Source organism: Typopeltis vanoorti, chromosome 11, assembly GCF_054136105.1.
Source record: "Typopeltis vanoorti isolate ZY-2024b chromosome 11, IOZ_Tvanoo_1.0, whole genome shotgun sequence".
Classification (NCBI taxonomy): domain Eukaryota; kingdom Metazoa; phylum Arthropoda; class Arachnida; order Uropygi; family Thelyphonidae; genus Typopeltis; species Typopeltis vanoorti.
This window is the reverse complement of record NC_143559.1, coordinates 119,310,889-119,335,762: the sequence shown is the minus strand read 5'-3', so window position 1 is coordinate 119,335,762 and position 24,874 is coordinate 119,310,889. Positions and strand designations below refer to the sequence as shown.

The 24,874-nt window shown below is 38.7% G+C and overlaps 1 protein-coding gene across 1 annotated transcript in view; it reads left to right on the top strand.

Moving 5' to 3' along the window:
- LOC150102000 (uncharacterized) overlaps positions 1-23,878 on the top strand; it is a 67,086-nt gene extending 43,208 nt beyond the window's left edge. The window contains exons 5-7 of the mRNA XM_090400493.1: positions 13,766-13,888; positions 16,652-16,813; positions 19,934-23,878. Coding sequence (XP_090256619.1) covers positions 13,766-13,888; positions 16,652-16,813; positions 19,934-22,162 — 2,514 coding nt within the window. The 3' untranslated portion in view covers positions 22,163-23,878. The remainder of the gene's footprint in view (positions 1-13,765; positions 13,889-16,651; positions 16,814-19,933) is intronic.
- Positions 23,879-24,874: the final 996 nt, after the last annotated feature.

Genomic DNA, 24,874 nt, shown 5'->3' with positions numbered 1-24,874 from the left:
TCTAATTAGTATTCAAAATGTTTACCTGCTTTCAGTATGATTTCGTACTATCAGGGCTGTCTTAAGCTATTAAGGAGATAATGAGCCCAAATTCTTTTTTAGTGTTCCCCCCACAAATTCAGATCGTGTCCTGTTTTATCAAAATTTTGCATTGATTAGGAAATACTACATCGGTTGCTACGTAAATATATTAGAGAATCCCAGTATCCACTGGGAAAATTAAGCATCAAATAAACTATAAAAATAAATTCAGGATTTCGCATCATATCTTTATTTTGATATGATGCGAAACCGCAGCAGCAAGTCAGGAAGTAATTGCAGATAATAACAAAGACGTTGTGTTTCGTAATAGCATTATTGTCTGCTGACACCATTTACTATCACAGTTGTACTCCATCTTCCCCTTATGTGTTGCTTGTCACGTCCAAGTTACTTGGCTCCCTAGAAACCTAATTAGTGCTATTAATAGACTATGCAGATTGCATTAGTCACCCTGTTATGGCTGTCAATTACGTAGATTTTATGGTTCGTTCGTTTGCCTTGCGGATGAAAAATCTCATTCTTGGGGTTGGGGGGGTAGCTCCCCTTCGTATGAGAACGCCCAACTTACCTTCACTTGAAGAACCTTTAAAAAGTTCTTTCTGTTCTAGAATGGATTCGAACCCAAGTTTTTTTCAAAACAAAGGTGGGTATCGTCAATACCTATTGAGCTATAACAGAGCCTTTTTCTACAGAATTGTACTGTAGATGTATAATTCCGTTTTACCGAATTTTTGCAATAAAAGAGCCTGGTTAAAAATGTGGGAATTGAGTAATTATTTGCTCATTAATATATTCCACTTCATTATGTCAACATTAACGATACCTGTATAATATCTGTCTTATTTTCCCTTGAAATCGTTCACCGACAAAGCAAAAAATCTAGTCCTCACTCCCTTGCTAACCACACTCTAACTCAATTTCCATGGATAACCCGTAGTTTTCCTACTGGTTATCCATGGAAATATTTCCTCCATCTTAGTCCTATGAGTTCGCCTAAGCAACGTATATATATATATATCTATCATATTACTCCCTCCTTATCTGCTGATCAATTAGCTTTTGTAACCTACAAGTCTTTAATCTCTCCTCATACGGAGCATCTTACAGACTTGCCTCCTTGGTCACTCGCCTCTGAATCCGCTTCACCTCATCCACATCTCCAAGAAACATAGGCAACCCGATCTGTGCGCAGTAATCCAATGAGGCCTTATCAAAGCGTTATAAAGAGGAATGGAAGTTTTTTCCCCACTTGGTTAGGCTATAATAAATTTAGTTTAATCCTTTATCCAAGTGTAAGCAAACAATGTTTGCGCCTGAAGTATCTTCAGGACTGAGGCAAATCGTGGTAAAGGTGGACTAAGCTGGACATGTATAATGCTATGCATTAAGGAAAGGGCCACTAACCCAGACCGGTTTCGACCTTTATCGAGGTCTCGTCAATGGGAGCCAGACCCAGAGGTGGTGATACTAAGGTGAAAGTAATGGAGAAGTCATATTTACCTATACGAGTTGCCAAAATGTGTCTCACCTTATTATTAAATTAGGTGAAGTTATTATTAATTTAATAATGTGAGACACCTTTTGGCAACTCGTATAGGTAAATATGACTTCTCCATTACTTCCACCTTAGTATGCACTTCTGGGTCTGGCTCCCACTGACGAGACCTCAATAAAGGTCGAAACCGGTTGGAAGTTTGGGTGAATGGCAATGCTGTATCCCCATGAAGTTTTAACTGGGGCTCGGCTGTTGCTGTCACCCAGGTCCTGGGGGGGGGAGGTAATCAATGGCAATGCTGTAGCCCATAAAGCTAACTGAGGCACGGCTGTTGCTGTTACCTCCCCTCCAGATGAAATATAAGCAGCTCTGCTCAGTGATGGGTAGACCAACGCTGAGAGTTCTTCCTAGTGGCAGGGTGAGCCTGTTACTGAGGGGAATAACTCTGAGTTTTTGATCCTGCGGGTTGCTCGTTGTTGGGTGATCCGGGGTATCTCATGAGTTTTTGGAGAGGTAACCCCGCACTTAAATAGGGAAACCGGTCTGGGTAGCGGCCCTTCCCTTAATGCATAGCATTATACATGTCCGCAAGGAGATATGCTTTCCATTATGGGAGATACTAAGACAAGTGATGAGAGCTTAGTCAACCTTTACCACGAGTTGCTTCAGTCCTGAAGATACTTCAGGCACAAACTTTCTTTGCTTACACTTGGATGGAGGATTAAACTAAATTTATTATTAAGAGGAATAATAATGAATATGATAAAAAAATATGCTCGTAAGGTGTTCATCATAGCAATAACGAACTGCTATGATGAACATAGCAGTTCCTCACAGACCATAGCAGTCAGAGCCATTTTTGATTGTTGATAGTTTACTTAGTGTCGATCGTAACTTAAAATGAATCTAAGAGGTTCAAAATTGTATATACTGTTGTACTGAAGATATATTAGAAGCGGACCAAGTAAAGTTCTATAACCTGCACCTCCCCGGTATAACCGAGGGGCTTTCAGACATACCAACAGAATACAAAGTATTGCTTAATATGTAAAAAAAACAGGGAGGTAAAAAAAAAAAATCCAAAGAATAAAACTACTTATATATTCTCTGTCCACAGAATTAATCGTAGATGGTTTCCATGGTTTGAGCGGTAAATTTCTCGTCCTTTAATCCAACAATTCGCCCACTTTTCGAAGCCTCGTTGGCAAGAGTGACGTCTTTAATCTGTGAATGGAAACGAGGCGTATTCCAAGTCCCATATTTTGCCTTTGTAGTTTATCTGCATAAAACTGCGAGGTCAGGAGAGCGTTGAGTTTACCTAACTGGGCATTCAAGCAGAACCTATCCATCCGTCGGTCGTGTGTATGAATATTCCACCTGTGGAGACGTGGGTGTCGACCAGCGCTTCAACTTTTACCTTCGCAAAGTGGCGGGTCCCAATCACGTTCGAACGTGATACACGCATTTGACACAGGTCCCACGCTCCTTCTCACCGAGGTGAGACTCTAGGATGACCTTAAAGAAGCATTTGGGAGACAACGGACAGCGGAGGTCAAAATCGTTTCCTTGTCACACCCCCCATTTGTAAGGTAGTATGTCTAGAGGGGAGGTTGGGTTCTTGAGAGGGGGGGAGAAGGAGCAGGACTGATTCATTGACGTGTGTAATGTTTTATCTCTTTTATTTCAAGTATGGAGGAGAGGGGATTCCCAGACTTGTCCCATTAGCTAACTGATGGTACTGAATACTTCTCAACTCTTTTTTTTAATCGCGTATTCTTTAAAAGAGTCTTCGCTCCACACGTTTTTTTGGGGATGAAAAAGAAAACTTAAAAAAATAATTTTGGTGATATTAACCACCCAAAACTTTTAAGCAGCTTAGAATTTCTGTGAATTTTTTACGTGTTTTCATGTCCACTAAAAAGAATGTTTGTAAAATCCTTATGGATGTACTTCACGTTCGCTGCAAAGCTAGTCGGTTTTAAAGAAATTCAGGACGAAAACTAGCGACGTGACACTAAGAAATATCACGTGCTACAAATTAGACCATTTATCTCCCATAGGGAAAGATTTTTTTTCGTCATATCATGTTTCCAACTTTTTGCCTCGAAGACGATTCTTGTTTGCACGTTTCTGAGAACGCATGGACAGGTTGAAAAGGTACTAAATAAAATGTAAACTTCGTTAATTTTTTTGTTATCTTGTGCAAAAAAAATACTGTAGTTTTTGAATATTAATCTTCCCTCCATGTTGTTAACTATTTCTGTTCTCATTTCGTCCCTTAAAAAATAATTCATTTTTTTGGAACAAAAAACTCAGTTTGAGTTAAATGGTTTCATGTGGTTGGGGCATTCATTTTCCTCCGGTTTGCTACTCACCAACATAAATGTGACTGAACATATTTGGTTTTGGTTACATGTACATCCTAATATAAGTATGAACTTCGGTATTTCGTAAAGTTCGTGCCGTTTGCCACAGTAGATGAACATAAGTACCCTGGTGGAAGGCAAAGAATAAGAATAATGATATTGGAATTTGAATCAACACTGGGAATAAATAGAGCGTTGTACTTTATTAGATTTTTAGCATTTCTTTAAATGTAATCTACTTTGTTATTGTAATATTATTAAATATTATGAGTATAATGGAATATATTTATTCCATTATACTGGATCCAGCTAAGGAATGACAAGCTGAGCGCATTAAATTGCCTAAAACTTAGAGAACTCAACCAGTCTAAGGACGGACGAAAATTGAACGGATGGGTCCGCCAAGAGAAATAAAATTAGCTTCTATAATTTTCATTTTATTCACCCTAATTTATGTCCCCCCCCCACAGATATAGAGTATTATAAAGCTAAGCTGTCTACTTATGCCTTCTAATCCATCTACCATTGAGGTGTGCTGGTGTAAAAATCCTGTAGTGGTAGTTTGCACTTGGATGACGTCAGTTAGATGAATTTTAAATAAGATAGACGGGAAGGAGAGGGGGGGGGGAGTGCGTGTTCCGATATAGTGTTAAATCGGAGCACGAAATCAGTGAGGTCACCTGAAGACTGTTTGATTATAAAATTATGCTGGTGTGACCTGTTTTGGCGGAATAGGAAGGTGTGAAATCCAAAGCGGGAAAGCGCGTGACCGCTTGCAAATACTGGGTTCTCACCACAAAGAGGTATTTGTATAAGTGGAAAATATGCGAAATAAAAGCAACATTGTGTGCAAACCAGTAGTTTAATCTAAAAACAACATTACTGTATTTGAAAGGCTTTGGTTAATAGCTCGTGAAAGGGTTGTACTTTTAGACTATTATAAAATCTTCTCAATGCATTTTTGTTTTGGAAAATATTTTTTTTATTGCTACAGATTGTTCTGAATATCTACTGACGACCTTCTTACACTTTCTTCTGCCCTCTTTAAATACAAGTGATTGTAAGAAAATGTCGACATTTAATTTCAAAAAAAAAAAAAAAAAAAATACTGCTTCTAAGAAAAATATGCAAGTGGAAGAACAGTCCCAATTAGTGCATTATTATAAAAACATATGTTTTTGAAGCGATCTTTTCACGATTTGTATTTATACTGTTGTTTCTAATGCTTTAATAATTGCTCCATTTTTCTCTCAATCCGATGAGTTGAACACATTGGCTTTTTATAAAACTACGAATTGATTTACGTTTTGATGGGATGAGCCGCCTTAGTTCAGTTGGTGTAGACCAGTGTTTCTCAACGTGGGGCGTAATTTGAATATTTTGGGAGGGGGAGGGGCAATTGGAAAATGATGTTACATTCGTCACCTCAACACCGATTTAGTCAAAAACTCACCATTGTCGGCGATAAATTGTCGATGTTGCAACCCTGACTTTCCGAGAAAAAAAGCCGACATCGCTAGTACAGCAGTCAACATAAATACAGTATCGAGAAGAACTCTCAGAAAAGCAAAATGATGAGTCTATTAGAAATTTATTCAATATAAAAGGAACAATAGCATGGCTTTCTGACGAGACAGAAACGAAATACCGAAATGCAAGTAGTTTTGCAAAAAATTACTATTGTCTTTCCCGTCGTCATATTTAGTTGAATGTGGCTTTAGTGCTGTAAATGACTTGCCACTGAAAAAAATTAGTACCTCAAAATAGAAACGGTTTTACCTTTTTTATTTAAAGTACCTATTTATATTATACTTTTTCAGAACTTTGCTGACTATTATGCTAGGGGGGGGGCATCAAAATCTTTGAGGCGTTGAGGTGGGGCATGATCCAAAATGGTTGGTAACTACTGGTATAGACGAACCCTTCGAAGTAGGGTCTTTCCACCCATAGACCTGATCCTATCCACCCTAAGAGACGGATGAGTAGAAGATGTTTTGGTGGGAATGTGCACGGGCTACTATGACAGTACTACGTGATTATATTTGCATTATTACGAATCTCCTATCAAGTTTTCTCCAAATTAGTTTATTATTTATCAGCACTCCAACATTGTCGTATTAATCCACCTAGAGCTTGGTCTTCGTTTTGGTCTTTTCTCTTGTTATCTTAGCATCAAACACCTGTTTTGCTAGCCTTTCCTCTCCCATTCTGTTTAAATGACCATCTGAGATTATCTTTGCCAACACATTCCTGAATACTAACAATGTCAAGTTCCTTCCTCGTATCTTCATTTTTAATATGATTCTGCCTGATACTACCTGTTCAGGTTCCCGATTTGGAAAATGAAGACTGCTTATTCTAAAATCAAGATGTTGTATTCAAGAAACACTTAATAATATCGAGAGAAAATAATAATAATCGTAATTTTAAATATCAGAAACCAAACCAGTGTTTTCAGGAAATTACAAAATAAGTTATTGATAGCATAAAGAGTTTGTCCCACCTTTGCTACGAGTTACCTTGTTAGACAGGTTATGTTATGGACTGTATTTCATCATCACGAACCATGGGCTCACTGCCCGTTGATGTCCGATGCCTGCTTCACTATCTTCTTCCACCTTTCTTTGTCCAGTGCACAGTGTCGCAGTTTTTGTACACTCATTCCACACCAGTCTTTTATATTGCCTATCCATTCTCTGTATGGTTTACCTCTTCTGTTTAAACCATCCAAAATACCAAACATAAATGTCTTTATCTTCCGGTCCTCACTCATTCTACAGATGTGTCCAAATAATTGCAGCTTCCGTTTTATAATCTTCTGCATTAGATTCTGTTTTGGTTGTATCTTCTGATAGAGCTCTTCATTGGTGATTTTCTGTACCCATCCTATTCTTAGAATCTCCCTGTAACAAGTTCTTTCAAATGCCAAAATTCTTTTTCTTGATTTCTTATTTATTACCCACGTTTCAGATCCGTACAGTACACCGCTGAAGATGCATGTTTCCAATAATCTTAGTTTTGTTTGCAGGCTGATCACTTTACTTTCCCAGATGTTATCCATGGCCTTCAGGTTTGTTCTTCCCTTTGCAATCCTGGTCTTTATTTCTTTTTTACAGTCCAAGTCATATGTCAGTTTACTTCCCAAATATGTGAATTGTTCTACGTTTTCTATATCAGTTCCATCCACTTATCTTTTGTTTCATGTTCTTCTCACCAAATACCATTGTCTTTGTTTTTTCCAAGTTCATAACAAGTCCAAATCTCTTCCCTTCCTCATTTAACAGTTTCAGTGTTTTTTGTAGTTCTCTTTCGTCTTCTTCAATAATAACAATGTCATCCGTATTTCGCCTTTCATTATAATATAGTTTTAAGGTTTCGCTGAATTTATGGCCCTTCGTAATATTTCTGCTCCTTCGCCCACAGAAGGCATGAATTGAAACTTAACTTGAGAGATGCTTTACATTTGCCTGTGTTGAAAACAGGGGCGAATTCTCCATGCTTGCTATGGAGAATTCGCCCCTCATTAATTGAGAAAGAAGTAATATTTATTTGTTAATAAATGTGTGCATTTATAAGCATTCCATTTAAGCTTTTATTTTTGTAGACCGAAGACGTCTTAAGCTTGCGCTGCAATAATTGAGCTTTGCGTTGTGTATCGAAGGCTGATGCTTGCTCGTCTAGTGAAAGCTACATTGGCTTGCTCGGTTGTACTGTAGGAGTTTCCAGGTCCTCGCAGCAGCACTGTGATTTCATGCGCGCGCATAGCTATTTCACGTCGTCTCACTCTGTTGCTTAAACACAGGCCATACGCAGTCAACGTAGCTCTAGCCAGCGAGCTTCAGCCAGCCTTTACAAGTGTGCGTGTTGCTCGGGAAAATTAAGTTACAACCAACTTTTTATGATGATGTTATTGACCAGTTCATAAAGAACGTAGGATAGAATTTGTATTCAAGTAGCTAAATTGAAAAAGATAGAATATCATTTGTAAAATAAATGTTGTATTTGTATGACTAACTGTACATACATTTCTAAATATATAGTTTTAAATGGTCAGTAATTCATTATTCCGCTAATCAGACTTCAATCACACTTCTCGCTCCCTGAATGATAACAAGAGCAAGCGTGAATTTCAAGACCAGCATTCTCCCCTGGTTGAAAATGAAACAAAAACTCGCATATCCACAATCAGAGATTGAACTTTGAATATGTAGAGATTGGCAGATGATTTGGAAAGTCCAGGATGTTCTTAGGATTTATTCCGTTTTTATTAATTTTAGTATCTTAATTTTTTTTTGCATAATCTGGAAATCCTGCTCTAGACTCCAGAGACCCTTTTCATGGTATTTCAGAGCTCCACACTGCGCAATGAAATTAATCTCTAGACCAGACACTAGAAATAGCAGTTAACTCCACTTATAGCTTCATTTTAAAAACTTTTCATTCTCTCTTTGTTAAGCCTCTTTCTTTATTACCTAAGTGCTAACACATTTGTCATTTCTTTTCATGTATAAAGTACTTTATGATCCACGCTCTAGCAAACGCGTAGTTGTTTGAAATAGTTTTCCTTATTTTTTTTTATCAACTGTCGATTAATTACAAGTGTAGTTGGGAGGTACATCTAGCCTTTTAATTTCTCTTTCTGGTCCGTAGCGCGTACTGTTCTTGAAACTTTTTCAATAAGCCGTTGTAGTAACTAATGCGTACTCTCTGTAGACAAATATCTGCTCGTTAATAACACAGAATAAAAGTATTTTACTTCTGACTATTCTGTTTCTTTTCTTTGCTTCGAACAACAGAGGAATGCAAGCACAATACGCTTTTGAAAAACGAAAAAGAAATAAGCTTTATTGTGAAGTCGAAGCGCCTCAGAGGTTTGAAATCAATACTTTCTTCTGCCCCCCCTGCTCCTCGCCCCTTTTCAACACACACCTAATTGTTGGCAACGAGACAAAGGACGAATACCGATCCTTAGCCACCTGACCTACACCTACAGGACTGTGTCATCAGTTAGAACCAGATAGCGCCATTGCATCTCAACGGAATATTTCCTTTTATCTTCGATGATTTAAGAGGGTCATACAAAACTAGATAGTATGACCTTTGGTATCACTCACACGTTCGGTTTGTTTTCGTTTTTTGGCACCTTACCAAGTTCAACTTGTCAGACTGGTTGCAGTCTTTGTCGTGAGAGGGTGGAATTGAAAGGAAACGGATAGTAAAGCACCAGATTGGGTTTGAATTTAGGCGAAAGGGTTTAAAAACTCGATTTCTTTGACTTTCATATCTCTTATTACTTGTTATCTACACTGCCGGGTGATTGATCTCAATAAACCGGTAGTGGGGCAGTCCATTCTTTTCTAGCACTTAATCATTGTATCAGGAACAAGGAAAAAAAAATTGCGTGACTATTTTTAATCTAATTTCATCGAACCTTACAGAAATAAAGGAATTTGGATTATGAGATTATTGTAAGCTATACACATGGGTGATCATTGAAGCTATTTCCCTTAGTTCAAGAATTGCATGGTGCTGCCATCTACCCACTTAAAAGAAAAGCCAAGTTCTAAACTACTAAAAAACGAAGAATCTTTAGATGTGAATATTACCTTTTTTTTTCTATTATTCAAGGGCTCTTCGAATGAGGAAAGAATCCAGACTTTAGTATTCTTATTTGTGTGGGGGGGGAGGGGTTGACAATATAACATTTTAAATATTTAGTTTTTCACTAATAGCATTTACAACTTAAAAAGGTATACATATGTGGGTGGTCTGGAAAGTTCTCGGCCTCAACCATACATGGCAACGCTATCGGTAAGATTTTTTTTTTTTAAGTTGGTACATCTGTCATAAGCATCCATGTAAAATTGCAAGTCATTCTATCAAGTAGTTTGCTTTATACAGCTGTCTAAAGCGAAATTGTTTTCTGCATCCCTTGAAATGGATAAAATTGAGTATCGTGCGGTTATAAAATTCTTTGTAAAAGAAAGTTTAACGCCAAAAGAAATTCATTTGAAGTTCATAAAAGTTTATGAGCACTCTTCTCCTTCGTTTTCGACAATTAAGAAATGGGCTACCGAGTTTAAACGTGACAGTACAAGCCTTGAAGTTGATCCACATGAAGGACGTCCAAAAAGTGTAACAACACCAGAAATCATTGATCAAGTGCACGATATGGTATTGGATGACCGGCGAGTCAAAGTGCGTGAAATTGCTGAGACTATAGGCATTTCAAAAGAACGTGTAGGATATATTTTGCATGAAGAATTGCAAATGGAAAAAGCTTTGCGCAAGATGGGTGCCGCGCTTGCTCACAGCAGATCAAAAACACACTCGCATGAAAATCTCTGAACAGTGCTTGGAGCGTTTCAACAAGAATAAAACTGATTTTATGCGTCGATTTATTACTATGGATGAGACTTGCATTCACCATCACACACCAGAATCCAAACAGCAGTCAAAACAGTGGACAGAAGCCGGTTGTTCAGCGCCAAAGAAGACAAAGTCGGTTCCATCAGCAGGAAAGGTCGTGGCATCGGTGTTTTGGGATGCTAAAGGTATTTTGTTTATTAACTATCGTGAAAAGGATAAAACAATAACCGGGGAATATTATTCTGATCTTTTAATCCGACTAGTCGAAAATATTCGTGAGAAAAGACCCGGTTTGCAGAAGAAAATATCATCTTTCATCAGGACAATGCACCTGCCCACAAAGGTGTTTTAGCAATGGAAAAATTAAGGGATCTGCACTATGAATTGTTGGAACATCCACCCTACTCCCCAGATTTGGCTCCCTCTGACTTCTATCTCTTCCGAAAATTAAAACTCTTCCTCACTGGTCGGCGTTTTTCTTCGAATCAAGAAGTGATTGCAGCTGTAGAGGGGTATTTTGCAGATCTTACTGAGAATCACTACAGGGACGGGATAATTGGCGCTGGAGAATCGCTGGAATAAATGTATTAGTCTTAAGGGAGATTTATGTTGACAAATAAAAATAACTTTTAAATTATAAATTCGTTTTTTATGTTATTGTTAGGCCGAGATCTTTTCAGACCACCCTCGTATGTCATTTGACTATATTTGTTCATTGAAATTTTTCAAACAATAGGGAATATTTTTATCACTATTTCCTAATAATAATAATATGCGTTAGCTAACATTCAGTTGAAGCAATGACAAATATCAATATTTAATCACATGGCATCTTGTTAAAACGCGTGTTCAATACTTTGTCATCCCTGACCTGGGGTTAAACGAGGAAGCATCGATTGTGTACGATGTAACCCGTATTTCATGACTACCTAATAGGTACATCCGTTTCTAATATTGCGACCCAGGATGCAGAAAGTGGGCAGTCGGATTTGTTTACTTGTAGAGATGCCCCATTAGAGGGTGATTTAGGTGAGAACGGAAGTCTATTGAGGACACACATATACAGAGGAGACATCGCCTTGCGAAGAGATTTAAATATGGGACAAACGATTAACACACAGTTTAGTTTGTAGTTGTACACATTGTCGACATCAAACCAGCATTTGTTCGTAGGGCCGGATGTACAACCCACATTTGGTGTGTGTGTGTGTGTGTGTGACCTGACACTAAAACTGACTTGAACACCTGTTCTTTTTAACTCCCAATAGCCCTGAAATTTCTCAGTAATAAATATCCTTACTTGTGTCATTTTGCGTACCTCCTAGAGAACATTCTCGCAATGCTCATCTAGATAATAATTCGTCGAGTTTATATATCTCAAGAACGATAACCGAAGTAAAAATAATCCTACCGATTATGAGAGTCTTTTCGGGAAAATAAAAATCACAAGACGTATTCGGTAGATTTTCTTGGAGATTTTTATTTTGCTGATTTATTATCGGCCTTTGTTTAATTCAAGTTTATTTTTATTTCTCAGCCATCGTGTGTAAAAGAAGTAAAAGGTGCTTTATTTGTAATTTCTTTGGATATTAAATATAATAATAGATATTAAATATACGTGCGAATTAAACTTCAAAGTCGTGTGACCTACTTATTTTGTAATTTTTTACGATCGTGTCTAAAAAAGGACTAATGGGTCAAATTGTAATCTACCAACATCATTTTAGTGTTAAGAGCTCCAAACGTGTAGAATTTTTAAGAGGAAAAAAAAATTCTAAACAAGCTGTTTTAAGTTGACACTACAGCAATTCATGTGTATGAAATTGACCGTGGATAACCAAAAATCAGTATTTAAAAAAAAAAAAAAAAAGAAAAAAGTGGTTTGCATGTATTTGTGTCTGTGCCCAATGAGCTGTATGTAGCTGTGATTCATTTGACGCTGAAGTGTGTTAGGTGTGAAGCCTATTTTTTGTTTATTTTCACGGAGGAAATACCATAGTTCAAAAAGAAATGTGAAGAAAGGCAACCTTCAAAATTTTCGATGTTCTTAGACAATTTCTTTTTATTAAGTGTTTACACTCTAGACACTTACGTCTTACTATTCGCCTCGCATTTCGATTTTGTCTGCTCTCAGTAATAAATATCCTTACCTAGGTGTCATTTTGCGTACCATCTAAAGAAGAAAATTACCGAAATGTTCACCTACAGTCGCTGTCTGCGTGTCACTGCTCCTCGCTTTCTTCCAATACCATATAATTATAAACTGAATATCAAAATCGGCTCCAACGAACTATAAGTGGCTCTCCTTGACAAGTGGCTTGTATGTGAATCATTGAACCGCGACAATGCAGACAATATGTAAATCGCTGTCTTTGCTGAGAAACGATCACTACAAAGTTCAAGACTGCTGCACTTAAATCCACTAAAAAAAAACTGACACAGTTCAAGCGATAAAGAAAGCAACAAGATGCAGTTAACAGGAAAAATGCCTTAGTCTTTTTTTGTTTACAATAAGTGGCAGTTTTATTAGGAATATCCCTGAACTGTACTTGATGGATCGCTATGTGTTATCATAAAATAAAGAAAGTGGTAGCACAAACATACATGAAGCAATAATGTCAAAAGTTTACCAAATGGACCACAACAAGAAGATAAACAACCAGCCAGCCAAACGTTTAAATGATGTTCAAAGCCTGGAGGAATTCATTTTCAGGTTGTAAAATATCCCGTGTCGATGAGCTAAATTCATATTCTGGTTATGTGTTACTGGTAAAAGAGAATGGCGAGTTCATGGATTGGTCATTCTCTGCAATATCTGCATTACTACATTTGATTATCACGTAATAGTAAAGAGTATGGTATAAACTCATCCGAAGTACTCTCTAATAATAATAGCTCAAAAGTTTTTATTTAGAAATGGGGAACTCATTGAGGATCCACATTTTTTCTTTCATTGAGGATCTGTTTGATGTTGCTGCAGCATCAAGTGGACATCTTCAGATTTTGCTATTAAGAGTTTGATGTCCAAGAGTCGATCAGGGGATTGTGTTTAGGGATATCGAACCCTTTAAGATCCACACTGAGAGAAAAAAAAGTCGCAAAAACTGAACTTTGCTAATCAGACGCCACTTAACAAACCACAGAGCTCAGATGTTAGCGAATAGTTTTTTTGAATGGCATTTTAAAAAAACTACTGACTAACATCTGAGCTGCAGGACGCATTACTAATCTACCGTCCTTCTGGTCGCAGGACGGTAGATTAGACTCTTCTGGTTGACCCTTTATACCACGTGATTTATACCATGTGGATTCTCTGACTGTCCTTTTATTTTTGGGCCTCCTTGTATACTATAATGCAAGTAGTGGGTCATTGGTTGAGTTAATTAAATATTAAACTGTTTACCTGCCTTCTGCTGGAGACCAAGAAGGCTGAAATACAATTTCATGAAATCGAATTTTAATCTTCTTTGTTGTTTTGTGTTATTTCTCTTAGGTAGAGACGCGGGTGCAAAGACAGATAGTGTTAGAAGATGGAAAGGTGATCGCCGACTCCGGACCTCAAATAACAACCAGAACAACAGAAGACAACAGGGTGGAAGAGACAGAAAACACCGAGGTGAGTAGTTTCTGTGTGATCACGCGATTGGTTAAAAAAAAAAAAAAAAAAAAAGAACAGTTCACTGAGGATAACTCTGACCTACATTTTCATGCTGTTTCTGTTTTTATAGTTTCCTTAATTCTTAATTTCTCTCAAATCTTAGTAAAAGTCGCTACTGTCAGATCAATGAAATCTTAAGGGCAAAAATATCAGAAACATAGCAACTTCGCTGTGTTTCTAAGTCTTACTTTTTTTTGGCTATGAAGTGAGTGGCTTGTGTTTTGAATGTTGTTTTCAGCCATATTCCCCGGATTTGACTCCATGTGACTTTTTTTCTTTTCATTCGCCAGACTCAGTTAGTTGTAGAAAGGTCGCGAATTTTATGACTCCTACTCCATCAAATGAAACTCGACTAAAACACATTTGTCTTCTTCTTCTCCCGAGAGGAAAAACTTCAGATAAACTGGGGATTAAAACCCTGCTGTCCACGCCGAAGACCAGCTAACTTGGCTATGTCTGAGAAAGATCCTTAAGCTCCTGACGTCGACGACGGGAATTGAACCCAGGACATTCCTTTCCCAGGCATATGGTTACGAAACGCATAGCCACCAGGCTAACCGCGCGGACATTTGTATATCCAGAAAGTAGATTTTTTTTAATAAATAATTTTTACAGTAGTTGATACAATCGACAAGGAGTGTTACAAAAGGGGGCTTGCTTTCAAAGGGGGGGGGCAAACTTCTTATGCACTCACATCAATTCAGGTACTCTTTTTGGACAACCTAGAATGTAGGGTTATATTCATGGTTAATCGTCATTTCACCCCCTAGCGCCATTTTCTTTTTTTTTCTTATACATTTCCGGTTCCGTTTGGCTACTGAAGAGTGCGCACAATCCCGTCGGCAGAACAACGACACTTTCCAGTAATTCCAGTCTTCCATTTCTTGTTAACTTCTTGTTACCACTGCCACACCGCTTTATCCTTGGCCTTTCTACTCGTTGTCATATTTGACCGGGAAGTTGGGGACATCTGTTTAATGTCGTATTTTTCCTGAAAGCTTTCGCCACTTAAAGTTTTATTCCCATGAATAAACTGCTATAAATTTTTAAAGTTTGCTTTGTTCTTGCATTTAATCTGCGCTTCTCATTTCACTCCATGTGTTGTGAAGTTTTTCTTTTGAGAACGGAAACCTGTCTTACGAAACTAGTATTTTTTATTTAAATTTTTGTACTGATTATAGTGAAATATGCAAATTAGGCCGCTATTCTCATGTACCTCGTAATAAAAAAAAATGAAAGATTCCATTTGTTAGTTCACTCCTTTGCGATGAATTCAAGGGTTATGGACCCGCTTCCTCTTCAGAAGGATTTTTAACCATTTTCGTCATTATACTGAAAGTTTGTCACTAGTGATATCATACTGTGAAATAATTAATTTAAAGCAAACTCGTCTCTTCTTTATGAAAATCAGGTCCCATGGACGCCTTAAAAAGCGTACATCATTTTTATGGCAATTCCACGCACATAGAGGTTGAGGCGTACTTGTTGGATGGAAAAAATTAGGAAACCAAGCATTTAAAAAAACAAAAATGCTTTTAGATTGTAGTTGTGGAGAAAATAATGATGCTGACAGCCTCTGTAATTACCCGTTAATACCATCTTGAAATTCAAAAGAAATTTTTGGACATGTCTCTAAATATAGCAGAATGTTTGATACTTGGGGATGTAAGTTGTGATTGCTAGTTTGTTTTGGATTTATGATCAAAGCAACTAAAGCTATTAGACTAGTATTGTTTTGTCTGTAAGTTACGTGTATTCTTTTGGCCCAGTTTTGCAGGATGAAAAAAAAAACAACTCCCGAGTTTCCGGGAGGAACTCTCCCCTCCACCATTGGATGAGACCTGCTAACTCACCTTCTGCTGTAAAGCCTGATAAAGGTTTGTTCAAGACGATTTGAACTGAGCTGTTTCCAACTAAAGGACATCACCGATATCGACTGAACTAGAGGCTCAAAAAAAAAAAAAAAAAGAAAGAAAGAAAGTTCAGGGCTTAGACATGGATCCAAAGACTTTCTTATGATGTTCTTGCAGTCTTACTGAATTTTAAGTTTACAAAAGACACGAGTTCTACACAGATGAGTAAGAATGACCAGTGCGATTGAGCAATTTTCTAAAAGGTTTGGCCACAGTGGTGATTGTTCAGCATATGGTTCACCTACTGTTCCTTTTTTTTTTTTTTTTTTTTCAACATTGCGTTGTAGGTCTCTCAGTGTTTGGGGCATTGTATCCTCCGGGCAAACATAAAACCAACCTTGAACACATCTGAATTTGTTTCTTGGTGGAAGCCCTAAAATAATAATAACAATTTGATAAATTGCTTCGCTAATTTGTAAATAGGAAAGTCAATATAACCAGTCTCATTCCCGGTATTGAATCTCTGATTTTACAGATGACCTTTCTTCAGGAAATTTAGGAGCATCCCTGATTTGTTCAAAATAAAACTTCTAAAAAAACTATCATCATAAAAACAATCCTCGAAACCATTTTATGCTAAATTTCACGTCTGACTCCATCATACCTTTATCAGACATATCCCTATATTCAAAAGTGTCTCTCTCTCTCTCTCTCTCCCCCTTCCCCACTCCTCGTGATATTCCCCCAACTGTTAAATAGCACACTTCCCCTGGTGCCTCTTGTAGCACGCGATTCAGTGTGTTTATGACCCTCCCAAACACATTAAACTGTCACTCTCATTACCTCAATTGTTGTTCTTTTTAAATAGCACAAGAGGAGCGGTGACGACCCCCCGATGCCAGGCTACCGCCCCGTGCCTGGTTCCGCAAAGGTTGTGAACGAGAAGACAGAAACCACGCAAACGATGAAAGAAACGAAAGAGGAGAACATGCAGCTACACGACGAAAGCTTCCACGATCTCTCTGGCCAGGTAAGGAGTACCGCCCTCCCGAAACACCGGGGCATTTGCTATTCGCTTCGCTTTGGATAAATAACTTATGGGCAAACTGTCACATTTCATGTCATACATTTAGACCGATCCCACGCACTTCAAGTTGTAAAACACACACACACACACACACACACTGTATTATGTAGAGAAAGCATCTGACAATCTTGCTCACTGTAATTAAATAGGTTGCAAAGACACAATACGTTCCCAGGGCTGACCGTATTTTTCGCTTTTTTTGTAAGGTTTGCTCAAATGTAGGCACCGCTTCCGACATCGTTTGGTTCTCATCAGAAGCCCAGAATGATACCGGAAGTTCATTTTGAAAATTAACAATTTACATGCCCACTAATAATAATAAATAATCCACAGGCAGTTACGTTCCATGATGGGTCAATATTGGTTCCGTAACCACAATGTCAGGACTTATTCCAGGTTATATATTTGTATATAAATAGCGTGGATTCTCCTCCACCCCTCATGAGGAACTGTGTGGTGAGCTATGGAAATTTTAACAAAGGGCTCGCATCGGCTAGAAAAAAAAAAAAAGTATTTCCCACAAAAACCTTTTTTTAATGCAGCTTGTGTGAGAGGACAATCAACCTCTAAATGAGGAAAATAAATAAATAAGAAAAATATTTTTTAACTATCAAAATATAATAAGAATGAAATCTTTTATAAAACATTTGATTGGCTACTGGTTTTACCATACGATTGGCTACGAGAAGGGTAAAGATAGCGCATGCGCTTATTTTATTTTCAAACTTGGGCGCATTCGTTATAGAGGCGTTGAAACAGTAATTCCAAATAATTTATACACTGCCGATAGACTAATTTTTGTTAGGTTACGGTATGAGTTTGTCGCTTAATATGTTTAAAAAAAAATTTTTTTTTTTTGAAAAATTAAAAAAATAAACAAGAAATAATAAAAATTGTGCCGAACAAGGGGCTCGCAAATTGGAGAAAAAGTTAAGAAAGGGCTCGCGCGAGCCCCTTATAGCTCACCACTAGTTAAAACCCTGTAACATCCTTATGAAATTTGCTGATTCGCCTTTAACTAAAAGGTCCTGATAAAGGTTTTTCGTCTCCTAGACGAGGTTCGAACCCTGGTCTTTCCAACCAAAAGGCTTCGTTGAAACCGACTGAGCTATGGATACTCTTCACATATTCATCATCTGATTGCTTTCTTCTGAATAGACTGAAGAATACTTATGGTTTAAGAAGCACCTTCTGAAATGTGCGATGCTCCGAAAATTTACTTTGGTCTTCGAGTCATGAGGTCGAAAATAGTACCTGTCAAATCAGTGGTATATTCAAGCCACTTCAGGCCTCCAGTAAGTAGGTTGATAATCTTACACCAGACAATGAAAAATTATCTACCATCTAAAGGCATTCCAGAATTGATTCGAACCCATATCCTATTGGTTGAAACGTAGTTAATCGTATTTTCGAAAATAGAGATGCAAAAAAGGACGAACAGAAGATGAAAAAATACAAAATTTAGCTCGGGAAATTCGAAGCTGGACTGAAAGGAATTCGCCCAATCATCGTTCGCATTGTTAGAGGTTTATAAAGTGGAGGATTTATAAACGTGACAATTTAGATTAACACCTGTAGAAAAACATACGGCAGAAATATAGAGGTCATGTGATAGAGGAGTCTTATGCTGATGTTTACCTCTAGTACAGTACCAGATGGGGAGATACCATCAATCTCGTGACCAGCTTTTTTTTTTGTTTTTGTTAAATAAAACAACTCGATATTTTGGGAGATAAAAATCTTTCATCTCGATTTGAGACTGACTAACTCACTTTCATTTGAAAAGTCTTAACCATTCCTCTCCAGCTTCGAATTCAAACCAAAGGGTGTTTGAATCACCAAAACAGATGATTAATCAACCTAACTGCTATCTTCGGCGACAACTAGATTTTTAACCCCTTAACGTACCAATTAAAAATCAGAAAGCGGTCTTTTTTCTGCCAATTGTTTTGGGCGAGGGTGATTTGCTGGATCAAATTCATCATTATTTTTCAAATAATGATGAATTTGTGCATACAAACGAAATAGCCGATACACGCCGTTGGCAACTTTTCTCGGCTGAAAGGAAATAGGCACAAGATTGTCTAGCTTCTATATTCGGTTGTATTTATATGTGAAACCAAAATTCAAAATCAATTTTGGTGCAATAAACAAAAGACGTGTCACAGACGTCTTTGTATGTTAAGGGGTTAGAGACGTTTCAGGCGGAGTGTCTAATGCATGTTTGGTGTTTTCTAGCCTGTAGATTGGCTATTTGGAATTAGTGGTTCAGAAGGGCATCAAAGCGAAAGACGAAATCTGGTTTTCTGGGATTGTATTGGATGTGGAGGCAGCCTTAGATGAAGAAAATTCCATTTCCTTCCCCCTCTCGAACTTCAGTTTTAGTGGCATAGAAAACTATTAAAATTGATGTTTAAGGAGTTGACTATAAATATTCAGGAATTTCTTTTTTCATGTGGAAAAACATTGAAATCAAAAAGCAAAAAAAAAAAAAATTAACTCTGTCGCAGTGCATATGCTCAAAGATCTTTGAGAACAAAAAGGTCAAATTAAACGAGATTTAATTCCAGTTTAATCTCGTCTAGAAAGCAGACAAAGGATAAAGATTCTTTTTTTATGAAAAATCCTGCCCCTCAGTATTTCCCTATTCCTGCTACAGAAATACTTGACATTCAGTGCCACGCGATTTCAGAATATCAGGAAACGATGTTAGAAATTGGATATGTAGAAAGATGACGTGCATGGCCTTGGAAGTAACTCGGGTTAAACAATTTTAAATGCACACAGAAAAAAAAAAAAAAAACAGAAAGAAATAAAAAAAATTTCATTTTAAAGCATTTTACAGTGCGTTTAGTTGAAAAGAAATTCATTAATATTTGAAAGAATTGGGGTTTATGATTAAATGGTTTCATTTATTGAGGAGACAAACTTCAGGTCGACAGCACTCTCCTTTGGTTTTCCACATCAAATGGAGGGAGGAGGAGGAGAGGATTGAGATGATTTGAAACGAATTTTTTGTCATGTATTCGTTAAGCCTGCTTTATCGTTTGTTTTATTTTTCAGGAGATGCACCAGCTTGCATTGACGGCACCAGACGACCCTCCTTTCGATCCGGAGAATCCATCGAAGTTCCCGGGAAAGATGACCCACTACTCCAGCCGTTCGCAGAAAGTGACGGACAAGGAGGAAGTTAAGGAGGTGTCGGAAATGGTGGACGGCGAACTGACGACCGAAACTACCCGAACACATCACCACGAAGAAGTGTACGACGACGAAGTGCCCGAAGACGAAGCTGACCCAGGCGCCCTCCCGGAAGTGTCGGCGGAAACGACCAGGACGGTAGAGTACTTCAAGGACGACGATTTCGACAGTGTGTCGGACCGCTTCCTGCGAGACAAGACAACGCCAAAGAACTTTCTCAAGGACCGACACGATCCCGTAACCCACCGAGCTCTGAGCGTAGACGAGGAAGAGGACATCAGGAACTGCGAGACCACGCGCTGGTTGGAAGACCATTTTGGATCGGACCAGAGCGACATCGTAGAGACTACGAGGACCAAGGCAGGTGGTAACAAGATCACCATTGAGATGGGTAAAAAGCCGACGCCATCGCCGGTCTTTGACACCGATATACGAATGCGGGAGTCGTCACAGAAACTCCGGTCTTCGAATACTTTTGTGAACGGTGTTACCGCCCAACCCAAAATGAAGTGGTTTTCTTCGGATTCGCCTACGAGCTTCAAAAGTCCTCAGCAGACGCAGTACAAGCGGGAGACCCGTTCTCTCAACAGTAACTCGCCTTTTGATCATTCTTCTGGCAGTCGTCCGAGTTCTGCTTCGTCTCCTCCCAAAACGCCCGTGAAGACGTATTACTTGGGAGAAAACGGGACGTACAAACAGGAGAAAGAACGGGTCAAAAGGTCTTCGGGGCGAAACGAGCCCACGCCGCTGAAGTTCCAGTCGTCCATCTGGAAGTCCACTCCTTCTTTGCTGGAACAATACTCTCGAACCAGCGATAGACAGCAAGCCAGAAAACAAGACACCCGTCAACAAGCCACCACCACCACTAAACGCCTCGTCATTGAAGATGACGATTATCGCAGTGCTCCTCCCAAGCCGCCTCGTACATCGACCGAGGACTACTCGTACAGCTCGTTGCAACGCAGAACACATGCCGCCGACGACCTGGAAACCACCTCAAAGACGCTGCCCAGAGGAACGAAGTTCTCCTCAGACACCGCACGGAATCGTAATCGTGGAGTCACCGTAAAGGTCCGCAAACCCACCGTCGACAAGAACATCCAGGTGGCGATGTCAGACGACGAGGAAGAGTCGTACGTTGTCTCCCGACACTCGTCAGGCTATCAACGAAACAGCCAAACCTTGCCAAGGTCTCCGCCAAGGGTTAAAGATAAGCTTTCGCGGTCTATCATCAGTCTTCCGTCGGCTAAACACATTGGCAACGATCCCGAAGGAGGTTACGTCAATTCCTCGAGAAGTCCTGCCATACGCCGCACTCCAAGAGGTGAAACCACAGTAAGGGAAGCAGAAGTGACCTCTGACCGCTCGACAAAAGTGAATGGCAGTTATCCCCGCCACAATGAAACCATTGACCTCCGCTCCAAGCACGATGGCAATTTCGTTTCTTCACGGTATCAAGAATCGTCTTCCTTCCACAATGACATGGACGGCATGTCCGCGGAAACCTACAGGAACAATTTTCGCTCTAAAGATCGACACCGGAGTGGTGGTGCAATCCACGCGTACAGCGACGACGTTCGCCGTCACCGAGCCGTTGATGCATTAGTGACGAAAACGGAACGCGAGTCCGAAAGGTCATCAAGTGGTTCTCCTTCGTATCGAAAACCCCGCTTCAGCGAAAAGAGTCGAGTGAACGTACGAGACTTCACATCCGGTCCGCAGTCGATTACGCCTCCTTCCAGTCCTCCTCCACGCCTCATCCGAATTACGTCTTCCGATCGCTACGGAAGTTCTTCCTCTGTGTCACCTCCGGACTCTCCGTCCACGAGACCTCCACCTCCTTCTCGAGGTAAATTTTTGAAGGGGTTGAGGAGCAAGTCCTACTCTGATGTCCGAACAGGGGGTTACACTCGTAAGGAGCAGACCAATGTCTACTCTCCCCCAAAGTTCACTCCTCTAGCCAGTCCCTCCGAAATCCGAACAACACCCCCCAGTAAGAGTCGTGATGTGGACCGTAGGAAATATATTCATTCAAAATCTCGTTATGATGGCGGAACTGTGGTGGTAGAAGTGAAAGACAACCACAGGTAGAACAGCCCCAGGGATTCAGCATTGTGATTGTTAATGGCGGAGACGGACTGAAATAGTCCGGAATGTCTTGTTGTCATACGCGTGCACAAAGATGTTGATGCAAACTGCTGCGGTTCTTCAGTGAGAGAATGGAAATCGAGGATAAGTTGCAGCATAATTGGTGAAATTGAGATGAATTCCCCCAAAGAGTTGTTATGGATTTTAAGCAATCCCTTTTCGGGTGTTGACTCTGGTCTCGTGCCGCGATTTCAATATACTGCGACACGATAGTTCTGCATAGGTGAACTAAGGACTTTAGTCTTTGTGCCAATTATAAAGTTTTAAGTGAACCGGACTGGGAATTTACAATCCACCCATTTTATTTTATTTTTTTTTCCATAGCAATTCACCTGCCAATTTCTTCTTTTAGGTGCTACTGACATCACCTATTGCAAAGAATATACCTAGGAAGCATTTATATAGCACTAATATACTGTAGGTTATAACACTAAAGCAACTTTTTTTTAGGTCCAAATATGTACAGCCTACTTAGAAAGGGAAAAAAAAAAAAACACAAAATCAGATGAACTGTATATATAGGAAAGAAGTTCCCATTTAGGAGGACGGAATAATCAAACACTCACACATATTTCAAAAACTCAGATGTACTGTAGAATGGTGTGTGTGTGTAAATACGCGAGCGACAGGTCTTGTACAGTAAGCAAACGCAATCAACATTACATCTAGACCATTTGAAGAATCGTATACAAATGTGCAATACAAAAAAAAGTATATATTAGAGATCTTTAATCAAATGCAACTATTTTGGGCAGTAGCTCAAATAGTGGTTAATCTCTGTAGATCAGGGATGGTCAATTATTTGGCTGAAGAACCACTGCTTAGGAAAATTTCGTAAGCCGTGCTTTTTTTGCGAGAGTTTCTACATGGACATAATTGAGGATTTAATAATTTTCACCGGTTAAAATCAGGTTAAAAAAGATAAATTATATTGAGATGGTAAACACGATTTATATATGACAAACAGGCAGCGCTCATGTACACTTTGTATAAAATAAATACCTTAAATATACATATAATTTTATTTAAATGGAAAAAAATATACAATTTATAATTGCAAATTATCAATGTTAAGAAATTGTTGGACCGAGTTTGAGACGGGCAGAATCTTTGTCGTTATTATTCTGCTGTACATCATGTCAAACATAAACACAAGCACTCTTTGCCGACATACGAGAGTACAGAATACACCCTATATAATCACCGATGCTCAAATGAATAGTTTACTGCAAACTACGCAACAACAATTGACACCAAGAAGGGCTTTATTCATATTTGGCAAGTTATTGCCAACTGTGTTTAAAAACGCACACAATGATATCTGAAACACTGAAAAGCCACCACAGTCAAGTCTTTTAAATCTGCTACCAAAAACTGACAACAGAAGTAAATATCAGAGTAGTGTACTGTTAAGTTTTCTTGATGAATATGAAGTAGTTAACATCTCCTTGACGAAAGAACTTTTAAATCTCTAAGTAGTCAAGTGAAACCTGTTTTTTTTTATAGCAATTAACGTGCACCACAATTTTCACTTGCCACGTCTGAGACGAGGCAATCTTCGTGCCATGTTAGGTGTCTATCACTAATTTTCTACAGGAAGAAATTTGATGCAAATAAAAGTTTGTGAATTTGGCATAACTTATTTATAACTTTTTTAATTATCACTATCACTTAAACCCACATTACTTATAACTACTGAACAAATTGAAATCGTTGTAACTTTTCGAAGGTAAAATACTTAATTGAATCTATTGTTGTGGTTTGCTTGGTTGTACTAAATGAAACCTCCATAGGAAAGGAGTAACCAGGATGAATAAATATTATGAAGAGTTCAAGCAGCATGGTAAGCACTGGCTATAAATAAGAGGCAGATCAATTCCTAAACATCTAGGTTCCAGTGTGTGACAATGGAGACAAAGATGATTTTGAATGGAAGAAGATGAAGTTAGGCAGACCAAAAAGCTTTTCTCAAAAAGCCATTGTCTCCTTGGATGATAGCAGTTCTCAGGTATATCAAGAATGCTGTGATAAACAAACACATCAAGTCGATTCCAGGCAGGAAACAGCTGATTGATGGTGTGAAATAGGAAGGACCGTAAAATCCAATAGACTTGTGTTGATCAAATAATGACCTCAATCTTTGTGCCAATGATAAAATTTTAACTGAAATTTACAATTCACTCATTTTTATTTTTAAATGCGAGTTACAGCTAGGGACTATAATGATTATATCTGACCGTATAATGCATCGGACATTTATCCTGAAGAGAGTATAACTGCCGACGACCATTAAGGATAGGTCGGTCCTCATTTTGATGCAAAGCAGCCACAGCTAGAGACTGCACGAATATTAGTCCTTCATACACCACAGGACTTGAAAAAGTCGCATGGGGGTGATGAATCCAGGTTCGTGCTATTTTATAGTGACATCATGAAGGCAGTTGCGATAGTGATTACTGAAACAGTGAGCATGGATTGAATGATGATGTTGGCTCACTTGAACCTCTTTGTCTATAAAGTACATCCATTCAATTACTTGATCATATAACGTTTATGTTATGAACACTTTCAGCAAGAAAACGCACTGTTCACAAGAGACGCGTAGTGCAGGAATGTTTACGGGGAAATGACACAGATTTTACTAAATGGATTATC